Below are 19,367 nucleotides of genomic sequence, written 5' to 3' on the forward strand. Positions count from 1 at the left end.
CCAGATGCCAGGTATCCAGTCCTTAGTAACAGGGACCTCCTTGATGAAATTAGTGGGATCTTAATCATAGTCCACAAAAATAAACTGGAATGAGTAAGGTCATAGGTAGTTTCCTGAATGGCTGTACTGTTAAATAGAATTGGTTAACTGTGTGTTTCCTTGTCACTGCTCTCTTTCGTTCCGGGTCAGATAGTGAAGGACTGGATATTCACTTTCTTCATTCCTTTCTCTTTTCCATCCGTTTCCTGTCATAGCTTTGAAAAATTATTTGGATAAACTTTTTAAAAATAATTTTACATCTAACTGACTTTAACTGGTCAGCATTTCAAGTTGACTATAATTCTGGAAAACTAAAGTTTTTTCTTATATCACTTCTCAGGTAAAATACTTCTTGGTGAAGAAGAAGGTTTGGAGGATGATCCTGAAACCCGGTCAGATGTCAGTGCTGCGTCGTTTGCAGGTAGCTGACTTTCCATTTAGCAGTGCAGTCAACCTGTGTTGCTATACATTACAGAGCCCTTCTTTTATTGCTCTATGTAAAATATAAATGTGATGTGTTGTGGTGACTAGGAAGTGGATGGGCGCTCAAAAGACGCTCTAAAAAGCTGAAACCATAAATACCCCTGGATATAAAACTTATGTTTACCTAATGAAATTGGCTGTGGGTTGTTTTTTTTAATGGATAGACTGTCATCAGTATGACATTGATGGTATTGACGGTACTGGTATTGATGGAATGGCGTCTTACAGATGCTTGTTTCTCTACCTGTAGTTCAACTGTTTAGTTATACACTTTCCTTAGCCTAGTTTAATATGTGGCTTAGTATGTGGTGTCCATATCAAGAGCGAAACACAAGTTTAAACTTTTGATTGACTCATAAATGTCTGTGTTTTGCAGCTTCTATGAAGGGTGAAATAACCAGTGAACTAGCTTCTTCATCAGGTGTGTCAACAGCTGGGTCAGTAGGGAGTTCAGCTGCTGATCCTACCGGACACGATATCATTACTGAGCAGCCACGTTCTCAACATACTTTGCAGTCAGACTCTGTTGACCTGACGAGCTGTGATTTGACAAGTACAGCTACTGAAGGGGAAGAAGATGACGTGCTTAGTCGAAGCTCCAGCCAGATCAGTGCTGTCCACTCAGATCCCACTATGGACTTGAATGATGGAACACAGGCTTCCTCACCAGTTAGTGATAGCTCTCAGACTACTACAGAAGGTCCAGACTCCGCTGTAACCCCTTCAGACAGTTCTGAAATTGTAAGTGTGCAACGGGCAGAGGGGGGATCCCCTTCTACTGAGGGGCCCGACATATCTCAGAGCTCTTCCGTGGAGGGCCCAGACTTGGAGTCATCTACTTACTCGTCTTCTACTTTTCCATCCTCAGCTAGTAACAATGGAAAGGTCAGCAGGTCGCACCGCTATTGGAGAGCTTGACCTCCTTTTAACACTTTCACTTCAGCAGTAATTAAAAGCTACAAACCTGTAATCAGTGTGTTCACTGGGTAGGTCATATGAAGGCATTAACAGGTTGTCACTTACTGGAAGAATATCAATATCAAAGGCTTGACCTAAGTATATCCTCTTAGTAGCATATACTTCATTTTATATAGATATATTAATCATTGTTTTGGTGCAGGAGGACTAATGGAAGTGTTAAAGGGTGAACAGTCTGTTTGGAATGATACAGGAATACTTTTGGAACCTAATGCTTCACATTGTCTTCTGCCTGTGCTTTTTCACTTGGCAACACAACTCCTTTTTTTTTTTTTTTTCCTTTTTATTCCATCTAAGGATTTCTCCTATACTGAGCAAATGCTGCATGACTTACTAATGTAGCAGTTAGATTTCTAATAAACACCTGAAATGTGCATAAATGTAGCTATTGTAAGAAATTTGTCTTAGGTATTTGTGAGGTTGTAATAAAAACAGTGAAAATACAATTACTGTGAGCAAGAGCAGAAAATACGAAAAGGGGGAAACTTAGAGTTTCTTAAGTTTTTTTTTTTTTCAAACGTTATCAAACTTTTGACTTAAGTTTGCTGGTAGTAATTTTGGAAGAGTAGTAGTCTCCTACCATTACAAAAAAATGGTAGATTTACGATTATGAAATGAAAAGCAAATACTGCTGCAAATGTGAGGATTCCAGAACTAAAGAAATAGCAGTAAATGCTCTGTCTCTGAATTAAATATGGGCAGAGCAGAGGCCAAAGCGAGCAGGCATTTATTGACAAGGTGCATTTATTACAAATTCTTGTCAGACTGTTGCATATGTCAGTTTGCATACTGCTTACAAGCAGTAAGTACAAGTAAAATAATTTTTTGGGAATTGACAGACTAAGTGGTTGTCCCACTTACCCACACACACAATTTCCAGGCGCTTATAAAGTCAGGGAGTAACTGAAGAAGTATCTTGTATTCTGATAAACTTACAATGAAATGTTTTTTACTGTCTTTTATTGTCATTATTAATTTTTGTCTTGTGTAGATATGTTTCCATATACGTACCGCCTATATATTGCATTGGTACCAAGAGCCTAACTCTCTTCTAGAAGCATCCATTTTAGTAGTCTCTGGTTTAGAATGGAGGAATTAAAAGGTTTAAACTTACTTGTCCTTTTTTGTCCTGCACAGTGTGTTCTCAGTTTGACTTTACATATCCAGGACAAGCGAGGTTATGGGGAGAGTCTGACAGCAAGGACAAGTGCAGTTTGTGACAGTAGAGGTGTTGGTTGTGATTTGTAACTGCTGAGACAGAGGGACAGTTGTGTTTGGGGTAACGGGGCAAGGAGAGCTGCAGGGGGAGGCAATACACTAAGTGTTTGACTTTCTTACTGTTAATAACTGAGTTCCCGGCTCAGGAGGTAGACTGTCAGATATAACTATGGTCTCTACTAGCCCAGATGCTGGAGGAGGAGGGGAGCTGCTTTGGGGCCTGCACGCAGCTGTATGCTAATATTTATCAGGCTCATCTTTGCTTTCAAATTATTTCAAGGTTACTAACACTGCATGTTTAAGATTTAATACTGTGTGTTAAGCTATTTTAAGTTCTGTCCTTGCACTGTGTAGGTTTTGGAGGGTGCCGAAGGACAGTATTCTGGAATGCAGATTGGGCAGCTGCAGGATGAGGAAGATGAGGCTGCAAATATTCTCCAAGATGATTCATCAGAGTCTTTCAGAAATTCTTCTATTGGTATGTTGATAAATGGGTTTGGGGGGAGGACAGGCACAGAATTGGTGGCACCTTTAAGGCAGATGTTACAGGTGCATCGGCTGTCTAACTTCAAGGGACTGAAGACTCAGATTATGGATATGAAAAACAAGTAACTAGATTGAAATGGAAATTAAGGACTATATTTCAACACTTCTAATGAATCACTTGTTTTGATCACTGCTAATTTGTTTTTCACGTTTGTATAATTAAGTTCAAGTGTTTTTAATTTGCATCTGAAATGATATTTCATGAATTGCCTTTTTCTAAAGCTCTTCAACAACCTCACCTGTTGAAAACCATCAGCCATAGTAGGCAGCCTTCTGATAGCAGCGTAGATAGGTTTACATCAAAAGAAGATGCAGCAGATCCTGGTGATCACGAAAGTCAGGTAAGTAGTAGTTGCAGTGATCTGGAAGTTTAAAAAAAAATTACAGTTATGATCATGTAAATTAGTGGTAAATGTGGGTAGCCTGTGTATGTGGTGTACTTCATTATAGGTCAAAATAACTAAGGCTGAAAAGTAAATCTGAGTTATAGCTTGAATTTCATTTAACGTAAGGTGAATGAATACACAAGTGTTGATCTCGTGGGTGTAATCACCAACAAAACCGCAACAGAACACACACTGCTGAGAATGCAGACCATTTGTGCATTAGTAAGGTACACTGATACATTATTACCCAAAATATCTTTGTGCTGGGTACTGTGTTAGTAGTTCACTAACTGGGAAGCAGTTAATTTCAGGATCTCCTCAGAAGTTGTTACGCCTTATTCTTTGAGCATTTCGTTCTGCAGAGAGGCTAATGCCATTCTAACCACAGGTTACTGGTTTCCTCTTACGATTTGTTGACTTCAGCTTTGGACCTTGTTCTGAGCTGGAGCAAAAAGAGTTTAGTTTGTGGCAGGCAGTTAGATCAGCTTGGGCTCCTGGGAACTCTAAATGTGGAACTACAGAAGGTTGTCGGCCTTCTTCGGAATTCATTCCTTCTCACACAAAGTTTCCCAAGGTTATTTTTTGTCACCAGAGGACAGTTTATCAAACTCCCTCAGATGCAAAGAGCAAGTCTAGGTAACTCAGAAAAACTACAAAATGATTGTTGTTTCTGTGATAAAATGAAACCAGTTCTGATACTGGGTATGAACTTTCCAAAAGCATTGCGTTTTAAGGCCTTTGTTTGGAATATGTATTAAACAGGCTTTGTATTACAACATTTTTACGTTTGGGGATATGCAGTATTTCTAAATTGTGTTGTGCTTAATGTTTTATTTAAACCAAAGATTAATTTTTGTCTATATAAAAATTGTGATTTGTCTTCAATAGCCCTCCAGGGTAAAGGGAGACATAGGTCACTATACAGACGGAAATTCTGCTCCTTTAGTGCACTGTGTTAGACTTCTGTCAGCCTCTTTTCTACTTACTGGGGAGAAAGGAGGTAAGTTTCTTTTGAAGGCTCATTATTGGTTCATTATGTCTCTTAACATACAAAGTTGGAAATAGCATCAGTTTACTCTGTGGTTTTTAATCTCACATTATTGGGCATTTTGGGGTGAGGTTTTTCTGTGACAGTCCTGATTTAAATGATCACACCAGAGTACAGGAAAACCTAAAAATACTTTAAAATTTATGCCATTTTACAATTAATCCCATTTTGAACCATTGGGCGTCTAAAGATGTATTACAGTAACTTAAACCATAAATCAAATGCTTAATTACATTAACACTTTGTAACTTCTTATGAGACTTAGCCTCTGGGGTCCTGATGGTTTATAGATGGTATGAAGCTGTGAAGACAACCTGCTATCAGTGCTTCTTTTTATCAGCGTTAGGTGCCCAGTTTTTCCACTATGAAAGTGTCAATGCCTCAGCAAGGAGACAGTTTTCTGAGTTGCAGTTCATTCTGTGGAAACTCCTAAAAACAAAGTTCAGAAGAATATAGCTCTTTTAAGTACTTCTCTTAATATTTTTACAATTTGTTGTGTTTACAATGCCTGATTTGTTTTAATTAAAAAAAGTTTAAAAGTATCTTTTTTAGTTTTATAACTGTTGTGTTTGAATTCTGTATTAATTTTTTTGAATGTACTTCAGGTAGAGGAAGTGCTGTTGTACCCATTTGTTTTTGGGAAATGTAACTTCATATTTTAAACAATTCAGCTGTATTAAAGCCAAGAATGGGTCTTTGAAAACTTTAGATCAAGCTGAAAACTCAAGTTGAATTTTTTTGTCTACTTCTAACATCTTACAGCATTTACATAAGTTAGTGTGGCCATTTTTCATGTGTGTAAGTCAAAGAGAAGCTTTTGACAGTAAGTGATTGTTAGAGGAGGCTGTTGGGGCTCAAAGGAGGAATTACGTACTCTTTCAGCATAGTAATAAAAGTAATTAGGGATTTTCAGAAAGCTTTTACAGCATATGCTGCTGCTTCCGTTTTTTTTTTCTACTGGGAAGTCTGTGTCACAGGCGTGTGTGTGTGTGTCATTGTATATGACTGAAGTGATCATTTAAGAAGCTTGTTCTTTTTCCCTTTTCTAAACTGTTACTTGTTCATGTGCTCTGGTAATGTTGTGTTCTTGGAAAGACAGTGCAGTACCTGTATTCTCGGCAAAGAAGGAAGGAGATGGAAGTGTTTGGCATTATTAGGGTTTTTTGTTTGGGTTTGTTTGGGGATTTTTTTGGCTTGTTTGGGGTTTGTTTGGGTTTGGGTTTTTTGGGGAGTGGTGGGGTGGTTTTTTTCAAAAAAGAAAGCCAAAAACCCCTGTATGTAATTGCTGCTTTGGATTAAACTGGAACTACTTGCTCTACCTTCATATTTTTTGTCCAAGCTAAGCTGTTTATATCCTAAAGAGTTATTAATTAACTTTAAAAACAATTCAGAAGCTTTTAAATATCCCCCCCCCCTTCTTTTTTCTTCTTATTTCTCCCCAGCTTTAGTTCCTGATAGAGATGTGAGAGTCAGTGTAAAAGCCCTGGCAGTAAGTTGTGTTGGAGCAGCCGTTGCACTTCACCCGGAGTCTTTCTTCAGCAAACTGTATAAAACACCCCTTGAAGCAATGGGAGAAGAGTATGGTATGTTGCAGTTCACATACGCAGTTTTAATAGTATGTTTGGGTTTTCAAATAAGTGAGGCAGCATCTGTACAGAAAACTAAATCCAGTTTAGTATTTGTAAACGAATATTGCACCAATTGGAATGACCATGCTGTCTGCATTAGTACCACACATGGTGATACACATTTTTTGTAATTACAGTAAGGGTCCAGTGGACAAGCTTGTATAGCTTCTGACAGTAAACCATAAACAAAAAAGAAGCTTGTACAGCTTCGTACAATAAATCATTCTGACAAATGGTTTATTGTAATTTGTTTCAGGCCATTTTACAGGTGGTTTCTAAGCCATTAGGTTCACTTTTATGAATGCTACAATACAATTAGCTGGGACCTGGAATATTCAGCTGGTTTGATACTGGTAGTGGCAAAGGTGGAGTGCTGACCAAAACTCTTTTTACATTTCCCCAGAGTATTTTGTGTACAACTGAAATAAATCAAAGTGTTTTTATATGTGATAATTGATCTGAATGGTGTGAATGGCCTGTAGATTACATGCAAGGGCTCTCTGAAAGGTGAAACTAAGGCAGGTGTATTATGAATATGCTGGCATTGATTGTGCAATAATTGATACCTCCATGAAACATTGAGAGATCACTTAAGTCTAAGACTAGTATTTTTAAAATAAAGTAGTTGTAACTTATTTTCTTAGAGGAGCAGTATGTATCAGATATTCTGAACTACATTGACCATGGAGATCCCCAGATCAGAGGAGCTACTGCCATTCTGTGTGGAACAATTGTGAACTCCATTCTAATTAAATCCCGTTTTGATGTGGAAAAATGGCTAACAAATGTCAGAAACTCAACAGGTAACAATTGGTTTTAAGGGAGTCTTTTTTTTATTTTTTTTATTGTCTAATGTAACCAAAATTTTTGTTTCATTGTTCTGAATTCTTTTTTTGTTAGGAAATCTCTTTTCCTTGGTAGACTGCATACCTCTGTTACAGAAAACACTGAAAGATGAGTCTTCTGTTACATGTAAACTGGCTTGTACAGCTGTGAGGGTAAGCAGAAGTAGTAATTTATTTGCATCACCACAGATTACAGGGGTGTTATTTGTTGACTAGGATCCTGCTACGCTTAGGTGTAGAAACATGGAGAAAAAAATGGCTTCTTCCTCCAAGAACTTTGTTGTAGAAAACATGGATTCAGGCACAGAAATGGAGGAACAAACAGCTGGAAAATAATTATTTTGGTGAGATCATGTAGCAGTATAATCTATTCATGATATTTCTAGCCATAAATGTACTGGTATAAGCTGTAATATTAACCAACAGTAGGATGATGTGTTGGATAGAAAAGTTATCTGGCCTCAACAGGGAAGTGTGAACATGTAACACCTGGTTGTAGCCTTTCGGAGAGCAAAAAATAAATGTGAGAAATGACAAGTAAAATAGTGATAATTAAAAGTGAGGAAAGTTTCAGGAAAGGAAGTGTTTCAAATTGGGTAAAAGATCCATCAGGCGATTGTTAAAATAGATATGATAGCTGAATTGAGTGGAACTTGGAGCGTGTGGATTTTAGGTCTGTAATAAAATCTGTGGAGTGTGTAAAGGAGTGAGCTTTTCCTTGAGGGATCTTCCAAAAAAGTAGAACAGCAAGGACAAGTTGCAAAGGGAAATTAAGTCATCAGGGAAAGGCACAGGGTAGATGGCTGTGTTACGACTTGCAGGTCAGTGAGGCAAAGCATAGCTTTTGGTAAAAGGCAGATGGGTGATGTATGGAAAGTGTGATTTCATGTGCTAAGAGGACAGGGTCTGTGGTGCAGCTGAGGGAAGGAAATCCAGTTAACTAAATGGTGCTAGCTTTTTAACCTTCTGTTCAGTCATATTATTGTTTGTATATAGTGGTTTCATGTGTGATTACATTTATGATTGTGGCTTTTTAGAAAACTTCACTAGAAGTTCAGTTCAGGCAACTTATACTCATCAATTTTGACTTTTTCTTTCTCTCAGTATATAATGTAGCCTGACTTCATACCTTTTGGCAGAAATGTTCTAAAGCATTTTTGGCTGTTAATCCCCATACATTGTCATGTAGTTAAATAAGACACAGAATCATGGACTTCTGTAACTTTTTCCAATGATTACACGTTGTGCGTATAGTTGAACAGTCATTAAAATGAGGAAGTATGACTTGATGAAAAACTCTGGAAGTCAGAACCAGGTGTCTACCCTGGTAATTAGGGTAGGATACCCTGTGGAAATTTGGAGAGTCTGTTTCTGAACAGATAAGAATATAGTGCTTGTGGTGTTCCAGGCCCTGGGAGTTTTAGACCTTACTGTTTGGAGGTTTGTCCTTTGGTCTTTGAGGCATGTGTTCCTCTCCAGAGTTTAAATTCAGCAGTAGGTTTAAGTAGTTCATATGGAGTTAGTGTCCTAGCTTTGCGAAGTACCTAGCTGTGGTGTTTTCTGTTAGCTCTTAAGCGATAATCTGTTTCAGTAGTCTAAATAAAAAAGATTTTCATGATCACTGAATAAAATTTTATTCAGAGAACCTCTTCTGTAATATAACTGAAAGTGTTGGTTGTTTTTTTTTCTCCTCAGCATTGCATCATGAGCTTATGTAGTAGCAGTTACAGTGAACTAGGTTTACAATTAATTGTTGACCTCCTTACGCTGAAGAATAGCTCATATTGGCTAGTAAGGACAGAACTTCTGGAAACACTTGCAGAGGTAGATTTTCGGTAAGTGTGGTTTTCCGTGGGTGTTGCAGCTGCAGTGCAAAGATGCTGTGTATGGGAAACTGGAACCATAACGGAGCAATTCCTTCTGAAACGTTAACAAGTTTCGTAAAAGAAATTCAGACCAATCATTCCTGTAAGGAATGTATACATTCCTTTGTCAAGTTACTGTGGACTTTGTCACCAAGCCCAATCATAGTAACACTGTATAGGAGTTTCTGGTTCAGTGGTCTGTTTTACGGGTCTTCTGTAAATCTGTGGTCAGAGACAGACCATATAATCTGTGAAACTAACTTGGATTTCATGTCATTTTGTGTGTTCGTAAAGAAAAATCCCTTGTTCTCCATTACTGTCAGTTGTCTTCTGTTGCTCTGTTTCTCTTACATTGAAATGAATATGACTTTACTTACTTTTCTTGCATTACCTCATTCTCTACAGGTTCTTCCAAGGTGAAAGACAAAAAATGTTTCTATGAAAATTTTTCAGGTTATCCTTAGTCATACAAAATTGGACTCTTTCTGAATAGTGATATTTGGAGTGTATTACCATCTTTTCAAAACAGTCTGATTTTTCTTCTTTGCATGGGGAAAAAAAATTGCAGTCACTATCTGTAAATCATGTTTTTTAACTAAAGAAAAGTAGTTCTTCAGTTACACTAGCCAGATAGTAGTTTAGCAAATAGCATACCTTTTCTAAAGGTAACAAAAAGTGCGTACTACTTACATTTTCTCTGCAGGGGTGTGCTTAAAAAATAAACAAAAAGAACCTTCAGAGAACTGAAGGGATGAGAAATAACATTTAATGTTAACTAATGTACTCTAAATTCTATTTTACCATAGGCTAGTCAGCTTCTTGGAAGGAAAAACTGAGAGCTTGCACAGAGGTGTTCATCATTATACTGGTGTAAGTAAATTATTCAATCTGTATATTGTGTTTCTGGATTAAGGTACCAGTGCAATTTCAGCACTTTGTGTTTAAATTCTGTCAACACTGATAGTTGTTTTAAGTATGTTTTGTATAAATAGGGTCATGTTCGAGATTTATTATGACTGGAAAGATACTTTACTACTAAGATTCCAGTATCTTGGTGTTCTCTGGGGGGTGGTGGTTGTGTTTTGGTTTTTTTAAAACTTTAAAAAATGTTGGCACTTACGTATTTAAAGGTAAAGATGGTCTTACAGACTTCTGTGACAGAATCTCACTTGTTAACTATCTTTTAACAATCTGGTCAAATGTTCAATGAACTTTACTATGCTAACTTACTTTATAGCTACTAAAACTTCAGGAGAGAGTACTTAATAATGTTGTAATATGTCTGCTTGGAGATGAAGATCCAAGAGTGAGACATGTAGCTGCAGCTTCATTAATGAGGTATATATGGGGGTTGCTTTTCTTTATTTAAAAATGGTGTAGAAAGATACTTGCATGTTACCGTGTACCTATAACTAAAACAATTCCTTAGTGCTTTTTCTATATTTTTGTGTAAATGGGAGACAAATGCAGCTTTATAGTACGTGGAACATGCATAATTTTTAATCATCAGGCAATTGTGCTTTGTTTTTTAGTAGCGTAACAATAAATTTAACTGCATTGCATTCCAAGGATCACTTTCAGCTTCAGAAGTTATGTTTTCCCGCATGCTGAAGTGATTTGTTCGGTATCCTGACAGCAGTTGGAGGACTTAAAATGTTATGGTTCTAAGAAGTTGTCCTAACTCACAAACGTTGTAGATTCCAAATGGTTAGGAGTAGTGCATCTTAAAACTTGCATGCTCACTGATTATAGTAAAGTAGCTAATCTTGTTTAAAAAGCAGCTGTTTGCTGTAACCTATTGTAGTTACTGTCCAGATAAACGCACCAAACAGTAAGGATTACTGGTAGTTTGTTTGTTAGAATTCAAGGACTTAAGTTTTATATTTTAAAAAGTTGGATCCATGTAATACAGAATTCCTGGAATATTTTACAGTCAGAAGAGTCTGTTTCTTAGTTTCTTCAGACTGTTCATTACTGTCCATTCCTAATAACAAACAAAGGACAATAAAATTCTAAAAATTCTGCCGCTTAAAAGTTTTTGTATTGCAGAAACAGCTCAGCAGAAAAATTTACGGTTGCATCATAGTGAGAATTTGTTACTTTTATTCAGGGACTTGATTTTGAAATGGAGTTATTTTGTTACCTGAATGGTAAGTGTTAAGGTTGTTAAGGTTGGAAAATGCTTCACTGCCCAAGAAAGCTGCTACAAGCTTGCAGAAGCCCCTTGAAATATCCAGTATGGGTGTTCCTTGAAGTACTGTCAGTGAAATTACAAAAAACGGGTACTATATAGTTTTTCACTGTTGTTTAAGTTGAAAATGTTGCTCATGAAGACTGGATCCTATTGTATGTTTTAAGTTGTGCTGCATAGAAATTAGATGGTGAAAAATTGGGGGTTTTGGGTAGAAATTAGTTTTCAGTGGACACAGATCTCCATGGCAAAAATATCTGGGGAGGTAGGGCAATGCTGAGAGATAAGTACTGTAGTGAAGTGATTGTTATAGTGTATCCAGGTAGGAATCTTTATAAGAGATATCTTTGTTTGGCTTTAACTACCATGTCCAGAGCAGTTCCTTTGTCCTGATTTGAGCTCTTTGATTATAATGAAGAGTAGTTCTATAAGGATGAATTCAGCTTAACAACATGAGTTTTAGTAACAGCTTTAATTCACAACTTGGTATGCGTAATTAGCGTATGCAGCTTTCTGAACTGTATATTAAATGTATTTTAAATTTACTTTAAATTGTATAATAAATACTTTCTGAATAATACTTTTCTTTTTTGACAATTATTGTTAAGGCTTGTTCCAAAGCTGTTTTATAACTGTGATCAAGGACAAGCTGATCCAGTTGTGGCAGTAGCAAGAGACCAAAGCAGTGTCTACCTGAAACTACTAATGCATGAAACACAGCCTCCATCTCACTTTGCGGTGAGCACTATCACCAGGTATGTTATGTGTCTTGTCTTGCTTTAAAAGGAACATGGACCCAAATTTCAGTTTGTAATGACTAGAATCATAGTTAAATCCTGCAGATGATAAACAAATTCATGTGCTTGTGAATTCTTCCTCAGTCTGTAGGAGCATCTGTGGTAGTTCTAGGGTCACAGAAACAGGCTGGTGTTTAAAGAATAAACTGGTGTCTGAGTTTTTAGTGATGTGTTCCCATGTTGATCATAGGGAATCATTGTTCTGTGATCAACTTATCTTCTTTTTATCCTAAGGTCATCCTTTTTGTCAATTAAATTACACAAGTGCAGCTTTGCAAGTTAATTGTATGTATACATTATTGTTATTCAGGTATGTTGATCCGGACTTAAAACTCTTCATTCCTCTTTAATGGTTGTGGTTGCAGAAGTCTGTACTGCCTCAATAATTTAAAAATAAATTCTAATTTTGATAGTGTGACTTTGTTGCTGTATTTTTGGTGCCAAGTATGCTTTCCTAAACTCTACTGTTTAGATACCTAGTCATAAAGACCGTATGAGTTGTATATATTTATGGGCGCTCTTTGCTTCTATCAATTTGTCATGCAAAAGTCATACAAGTCTTTAATGATATATTTTTCCATACATGATCTTAATTGTGTCACTCAGATTTATATACTGTAGTATGGAAACAACAGTATTTTGCGGACACTGTTATTTCAGATACCAAATAGCTGTTTTTCTACAGCAGTAATACAGAGTTTGTGAACATGCAAAAATGTAAGATGGATTTGAGCAAAAGCATATACTAATGTTAAATTGGTGGTGATTTCTAGAGCACCTAGTTTAGATATTGAGAGTTGGACTACAGTTTCTGCTTGCTAACAAGGAGGTTTGATTTATAACCTAAATTGCATTTGCTAGTACAGAAGCAGAAATATAATAAGGTGGTATTGAGAGTGTTCTCAGGTTTTGTATTTTGTGGTCTATAAAATATGTAATAGTAATTGAAGCCGTGATTATTTTTGATTGGGGTGTTTGTTTTTTAAGTACATGTTTTAGTGGTATAAATATTTCCATTTCAGAACATACAGAGGTTACAGTATGCTGCAAAGTCCAACAGATGTCACTATGGAAAACAATCTCTCAAGGGTTGTTGCAGCAATTTCCCATGCCTTGACAATATCCACTACAAGAGCACTTACGGTGAGTTTTCTTAGTTTCTATAGTGGCTGACTCTCTTCGCTTGCTTGCTTTACTTTTAATTCTTTCCTGGCTATGTTTGCATCTGCAGCTTTGATACTGTTGCAATGGCAATAGTAATATATTTACTTCTCACTCTTAAGATACTTAGCTTTATCTTTCAGTGATGAAACTGATTCAGTTCTTGGTGTTATCTTTTCAGTTTGGCTGCTGTGAAGCTTTGTGTCTTCTCTCCACAACATTTCCAGTCTGCACCTGGAGCGTGGGATGGCATTGTGGGTATGTTCCCTTGTCTGTTACTCAAGCTTCTAAAAGTCATGTTTGTAAGATGGAAGTACCCTTACTTAGGTCTTGGAAGTCCTGGTTTGGAGATACGCTGTTAAGCTTACCTTAGCAGTTATTTAAGAACTTCATACAGAAGAGTGTAATATCAGGCTGTTGTGATATCAAGGGTCAGCTTTTTGCGATCTCTGGAGCCACAGTGTGTATCACCGGGATTGGCTGCAGCTGCTGTAATAGAAGAACACATATGGTTAGCATCTATCAAAATGAGTAATAGGAGAAAATTTTCCATGCTTTTGGAGGAATGTTAATCTTCAGGACATTGTGTCTTGTACAAATCAGAAAATTGTCATTTTCACTTTGATCTCATGTTTCTGTTGAAAAACAGTAGGTAAAGGAAGCTGGGTCATAATTGATTTTATAACCGTAGAAGTGTCAGATGCATTTAAATTATTCTCATTTGGCACACTGAATGGGAACAGCAAATGATACCTATAATACTTAAGTGTTATGTAGGTATATTTGATAGCCACAAAGTACCTAGTTCTGAAAAGTTTCTTCAGAATGTAGATGTGTAGTTGGCAACTCCAAAGCTTTGATCTTGCCTCTGATTAACGGTGGGCTCTGCCACATGAGCTGTTAGACTAGCTATTGACGATGTGTGTGTGTGGAGCTGTTTTTAAATAGATTTAACATAATTTGTGTTTATTTTCTTCATTGCTATCATAGAATAATTTAGTATGGAAAAGACCCTTAAGATCATCAAGTCTGACTGTTAACCAAGGACTGCCAAGTTCAGCACTAAACCATGTCCCCAAGCACCACATCTGTGTGTTTTTTGAATGCTTCTGGGGATGGTAACTTAACCACTTCCCTGGGCAGCCTGTTGCTTGATAACCCTTTGAGTGAAGAAATGTTTCCTAATATCCAATCTAAACCTCCCCTGCTGCAGCTGGAGGCCATTTCCTCTTGTCCTGTTGCTTGTTATCTGGGACAAGAGACCAATACCCACCTGCCTACAACCTCCTTTCAGGTAGCTGTAGAGAGGGATAAGGTCCCCCCTGAGCCTTCTCCTCTCCAGGCTAAACAACCCCAGTTCCCTCAGCTGCTCCTCACAGGACTTGTTCTTTATCTAAACTTTCACCAGCTGTGTTGCCCATCTCTGGACATGCTCCAGCATGTCGATGTCTTTGTTGTAATGAGGGGCCCAAAACTGAGCCCAGGATTCCAAGTGCGGCCTCACCAGTGCCCAGTGCAGGTGGACGGTCACTGCCCTGGTCCTGCTGGACACACAGTTTCTGACACAAGCCAGGACGCTGTCGGCCTTCTTGGCCACCTGGGCACGCTGCTGGCTCATGTTCAGCTGGCTGTTGACCAGCACCACCAGGTCCCTTTCCACCAGGCAACTTTCCAGCCACTCTGCCCCCAGCCTGTAGCGCTGTGTGGGGCTGGTGTGACCCCAGTGCAGAACCCAGCACTGAGCCTTGTTGAACTTCATACAGTTGACCTTGGCCTGTCAGTCCAGCCTGTCCAGAGCCCTCTGCAGAGCCTCCTGCCCTCAAGCAGATCTGCACTCCCCCCAAGGCCTTCTGTCATCTGTTGTTGTGTCTCTAATCTTAGTTTACTCTTCAGGTATCCTGAAAACCTTTTGCAAGATTTTATCATGTTTAAAAAACAAAACAAAATCCAGAAACCCAACAACAGAGGAAATAGCCCTCCCCCAGCTGTTTTGTTGGGGTTTTTTTATCGGCACGCCGTTTCTTCCCTTGCTGGCTATAAGTGTGTCATGCTCTGCATATGCATTCTGAAAGATGTCTTTTGAGCTATACGTCTGGTTTTAACAAAGTAGGTTAGGATATGAGCAGTACTTAGCTGAAAAATAAAATCAATGCAGAATTGCAAAGATGTGTTCTCTGCTCTATCCAGCTTAAAAAAAATGCTGGTTTTAAGGTGCATCTAATATTCGTCTCATCAGTGATGCAATAACATAGCATTTGCCCTTTCCTCTAATTCCTTCTTTATAAATTTTTGGCCTGTGTTCATACTAATTTGTACTGTAATTTTTTTGTGTGTGTGCAATATGAACATCTGTCATTTTGGGTAATAAGAATATAATAACATGAGAATTTTGCCAGAATTCTTTTCTGTGTTAAGTATTACCATTCTTACGATTAAAAAGCTATTGGAACATTCTGACTCTGTACAACTCAACATGGATTAACTGTATGTAAAGTAAACAGGACTTGCATATGAAAATACCTTTTTTTTTTTTTAAAAAAAAAAAAAAAGGAGCTGTAATTACCTGTGTAGCTTTGTCAAAATAATAGCTATACTTGGTGTAAATTTCATTTTCTGAAATTGCTCTAGTTGTGTTAGACCAGAATGACTACATTAGAAGGCTATTTTTTTAATTTAAAGAATATCCTGAAAGAATCCTTCTACTCGGAGGTTGTATAAAGTCTTTTTCCTCAAAGTTGTTAGTATTGTGCAGATCTTACAGCTTTGAAATTACGTGTGTGATTCACATAGTGTTCTGACAAACATCTTTTGGTGATCTCTGCCTGCTCTTTTTGAAGTTGTGTGGGAAAATGTGATTTAAAATTACTGTAAAGAGTGGAATGCAGCACTAAATTACAATCTTGAATAGAGTCCACCCATAAATCTATATGGTTTTGTGGATTACAGTTGTTTGTTTAAACTCTTGTCAGTTTAAAACAGTATCTTGTTACAATGCATCTTATGTCTCCCATCCCTACTTTACATATGCACAAGACTTAACTGGAGATAGTTCAGGACCATACTGATTATCAATTAAATACAGAATTTTTCAGTTTATCAGTAGATGTCACTAGCAGCTTTCATATTTGCTATTAAAAGAAAAAGTAATGGCTCTTCATGAAGACACAGTATTGTCAGGTCTCTGCTGCAAATTTGGGTTTTTTTAAGTTCTACTTCAGTATTAAATGTGTATTTCTGTAGTACTGATTTTCTTTTTTTTTTAGATTAGCAGCCTACTTGACTGTTAGCTTTTTTTAAGACTTTAAACTTGCCAAAAGAGGGGAAAAAAAGTCATGACATTCCAAAATTAAACTTCCAGTGTTTCCCAGCCAAGTCCTTCAGATGAAGCTCAGAAGGGCTGCACCATAGGAATGGCTGGCATGGTGCTGTCTCTCCTTTCATCAGCATGGTTTCCACTGGACCTCTCTGCACATCAGGATGCTTTGATTTTGACTGGAAACTTGCTTGCAGGTAAGGCAAAACAAGAAAAGTAGGATTGTCCTGATATTTCTACCATTAGCACCAGAAAGCCTGTATCACCCTGTTCTGATTGCATACAACAAAATACTTGCAAGATTGACCAGAAGAAGTAAAGAAGGAGCTTCTAGCACCCAGGAGGTCTGAAAAATGTGCCTCCAAGTTGCACATTTCCTCTAGTTGTTAAAGGGAATGTGCAGTATGCTTAGTACAGGCAGGGTGCAAAGAACTAGCATTTTATTAGTGTTTAAAACTATGGCCCTACTGCTGGTTATTAAAATATAGACTCTCTTTTTGCATATAAATTTCTGTTCATATAGAGATGATAACCATATATGCCTCTCAAATTTTCTGATACTTGGTTCCAAGTTTTTTTCTTTCTTTTTCTTTAAATAATGTACTTCCTAATGCAGCAAGTGCTCCCAGGTGCTTAAAGAATCCCTGGAGTGCTGAAGAAGATTCAAACCAAGGTGCTACGAAGCAGGAGGAACCCTGGCCGGCTCTGGCAGATCGAACTCTTGTCACTTTAGTGGAACAGCTCTTTTCTCATCTGCTGAAGGTCATTAATATTTGTGCACATGTAATGGATGATGTTGCGCCTGGCCCAGCGGTAAAGGTATGTATTAAAAATAACTGTTTAACTGTGACTTAAATACTGTTGTGATGCAGACCTCTTCAAGGCTTTGCATTTTAGAGTGCATACAGGTAGCTATCGAATACCTCGATAATATGACTCCACTATGGGTAGGAAAGCAAGTAGCATGAGAAGAACATGCATATTGTTCTTCCACACAGCACGTTTTTCTTTAGTTCTGCAGTGTTTGTAATAAAACTTTAAATTTTGAACCTTTTATTCCTGGTGACTTCACTTGAAACATTAATTCAGTGAGGAGTGTGTATAGTAAATTGAGTATTGGATTGCATACTCTGGGAAACATCTGTTGACTTTTGGGTTGGTTGGTTGGCTGGCTGTTACGCACTGAGCTCCTTTTGGGGCTAAAAATAATTCTATCTTTTGAATATGCTGCAAAATATTTTGACTTGTGAAATAGCTTATATGAGGTACTTTCAGGTTTGGAGTTTTGTTTTCGGGCTTTTTTGAGGCATCTGTGTTTTGAGACTGATTTAATTACTAAAGCAGTGTTGCTAGGATGAGTAATTTCTTCGTATTTTAAAAAACCTGAGAATGTTTTTTGACACTCCTTTGATTGGAATCAAAAGAAACTTTAGTCATTGAGCCTTAATTCCATTTCACTGGCTTATGCTGAAGTTGAGAATGCAAGCAGGGAATATATTACACTTCCTTTTCACCCAGGACACGTCCTGAACCTGAGAGCTGAAACATTTTAATTTAACTGACAGTTAAATAAAGGGGAGTTTAAACAAAAGAGGAACATGCTTGTATTTGTGTAGAAGGAAAGCTACTTATGCATACAACATTAATAAAGCTTCTTTTAATTCTAGGCAGCGTTACCTTCTCTCACAAACCCGCCTTCTCTTAGTCCAATTCGGAGGAAGGGGAAAGAGAGGGAGTCTGTTGAACAGGCATCTGTGCCAATGAGCCCTAAAAAGGGTGGTGAAACGAGTCCAGGTAGGCAGGCTTACCCAGTTAACCCTCCCACTGACCATCCCCTCGTAAGTATGGTTATGGCACAGAGAGAAGAAATAAAACTGAATAACTTGTTTTCTGAAGTTTTAGTTCAAAAGTCTGGCAGACCGGCTGTCAGAAGTGTGTTTCACTACTGCATTGCAGGAAAGGCAGCTGTGGGTGTGGGCTTCTATACTGTTTTATTTTTTATGAAAAGTGACTACTTTTCAAAAGCAAGGTAATGCTGAATCCTTTTCCTCACTGTTTTTCTGAATCTACTCTGCTGTTGACTAAAATAAAGAAGCAATTTCTGCATGTATTTCACTTAAAAGAAGTTTGAAAGCTGCTTTGCAACTTTTGGCAGGAGTAGTTTACATTGCTCTTGAAAACAAGATTCTAAGTCTTGAAAACTTTTTTTTTCTTAGTGATGAATGAAGGAAATGGGTATTATTTTTGTGCTGTAAATTGTGCTTGCACTTCAATAGCAAGCCCTCTGGGTTTCTTTTTTTTAGAGGGCTAGTTTCTTGGAATGCTAGTTCATTTTCTAGTTGTATGGCATGTGTGTTTGTAGTTTAAAAATATTCATGCTAATAATTCAGATACAGTAAATTATGTGGAGTATACATGTCATGAGCACCCTAGAAGTATGATGTGCTAATCCATGCTATATTTTTAAGCTACTAGGCAAACTGATGCTACTGGGCCTGTTCCAACAAGTAAATCATCTTCAGTAGGAAGCTTTTATCATCTTCCATCCTATCTGAAGTTATATGATGTCTTGAAAGCAACCCATGCTAATTATAAGGTACTGCATAATATTGTTTGATTGAAATGTGGTTGGGCAGTCACTTAGTGTTTCTTTTTCAACATGGCTCTGCTTGTATTGAGACTCACTTGTTTGCCTGTGTAAACAGTACATCGACAAAAAAAATTCAGAAAAATCACAACCACCACCAATAAAAGCCAAAATAACCCCCTGACAAGCATTGTCACTCTATTACTTGTTTCTCTGCTGTCACTAATTCTGGTACCAAGTGACACTCTGCTGGTTTGGCAGTGCTGAATGTATCCCAGTGTT

At 37.6% G+C, this 19,367-nt stretch overlaps 1 protein-coding gene across 6 annotated transcripts in view; it reads left to right on the top strand.

Annotated features, from left to right (window-relative positions):
- The window catches only part of HTT (huntingtin), an 87,661-nt gene that overhangs the window by 20,032 nt on the left and 48,262 nt on the right, over nucleotides 1-19,367 (top strand). For 4 of the 6 annotated variants that reach the window (XM_005229813.4, XM_027790862.2, XM_055794560.1 and 1 more), the window contains 18 exons: nucleotides 380-460; nucleotides 899-1,263; nucleotides 3,073-3,196; nucleotides 3,487-3,605; nucleotides 4,539-4,650; nucleotides 6,141-6,281; nucleotides 6,971-7,129; nucleotides 7,227-7,324; nucleotides 8,867-9,006; nucleotides 9,843-9,906; nucleotides 10,274-10,374; nucleotides 11,836-11,982; nucleotides 13,047-13,167; nucleotides 13,367-13,443; nucleotides 16,544-16,695; nucleotides 17,115-17,317; nucleotides 18,166-18,292; nucleotides 18,967-19,094. In XM_005229813.4, coding sequence (XP_005229870.1) covers nucleotides 380-460; nucleotides 899-1,263; nucleotides 3,073-3,196; nucleotides 3,487-3,605; nucleotides 4,539-4,650; nucleotides 6,141-6,281; nucleotides 6,971-7,129; nucleotides 7,227-7,324; nucleotides 8,867-9,006; nucleotides 9,843-9,906; nucleotides 10,274-10,374; nucleotides 11,836-11,982; nucleotides 13,047-13,167; nucleotides 13,367-13,443; nucleotides 16,544-16,695; nucleotides 17,115-17,317; nucleotides 18,166-18,292; nucleotides 18,967-19,094 — 2,459 coding nt within the window. The remainder of the gene's footprint in view (nucleotides 1-379; nucleotides 461-898; nucleotides 1,264-3,072; nucleotides 3,197-3,486; nucleotides 3,606-4,538; nucleotides 4,651-6,140; nucleotides 6,282-6,970; nucleotides 7,130-7,226; nucleotides 7,325-8,866; nucleotides 9,007-9,842; nucleotides 9,907-10,273; nucleotides 10,375-11,835; nucleotides 11,983-13,046; nucleotides 13,168-13,366; nucleotides 13,444-16,543; nucleotides 16,696-17,114; nucleotides 17,318-18,165; nucleotides 18,293-18,966; nucleotides 19,095-19,367) is intronic. The other 2 variants (XM_027790878.2, XM_027790876.2) reach the window with 1 other exon arrangement.

Source organism: Falco peregrinus, chromosome 2, assembly GCF_023634155.1.
Source record: "Falco peregrinus isolate bFalPer1 chromosome 2, bFalPer1.pri, whole genome shotgun sequence".
NCBI classification, from domain to species: domain Eukaryota; kingdom Metazoa; phylum Chordata; class Aves; order Falconiformes; family Falconidae; genus Falco; species Falco peregrinus.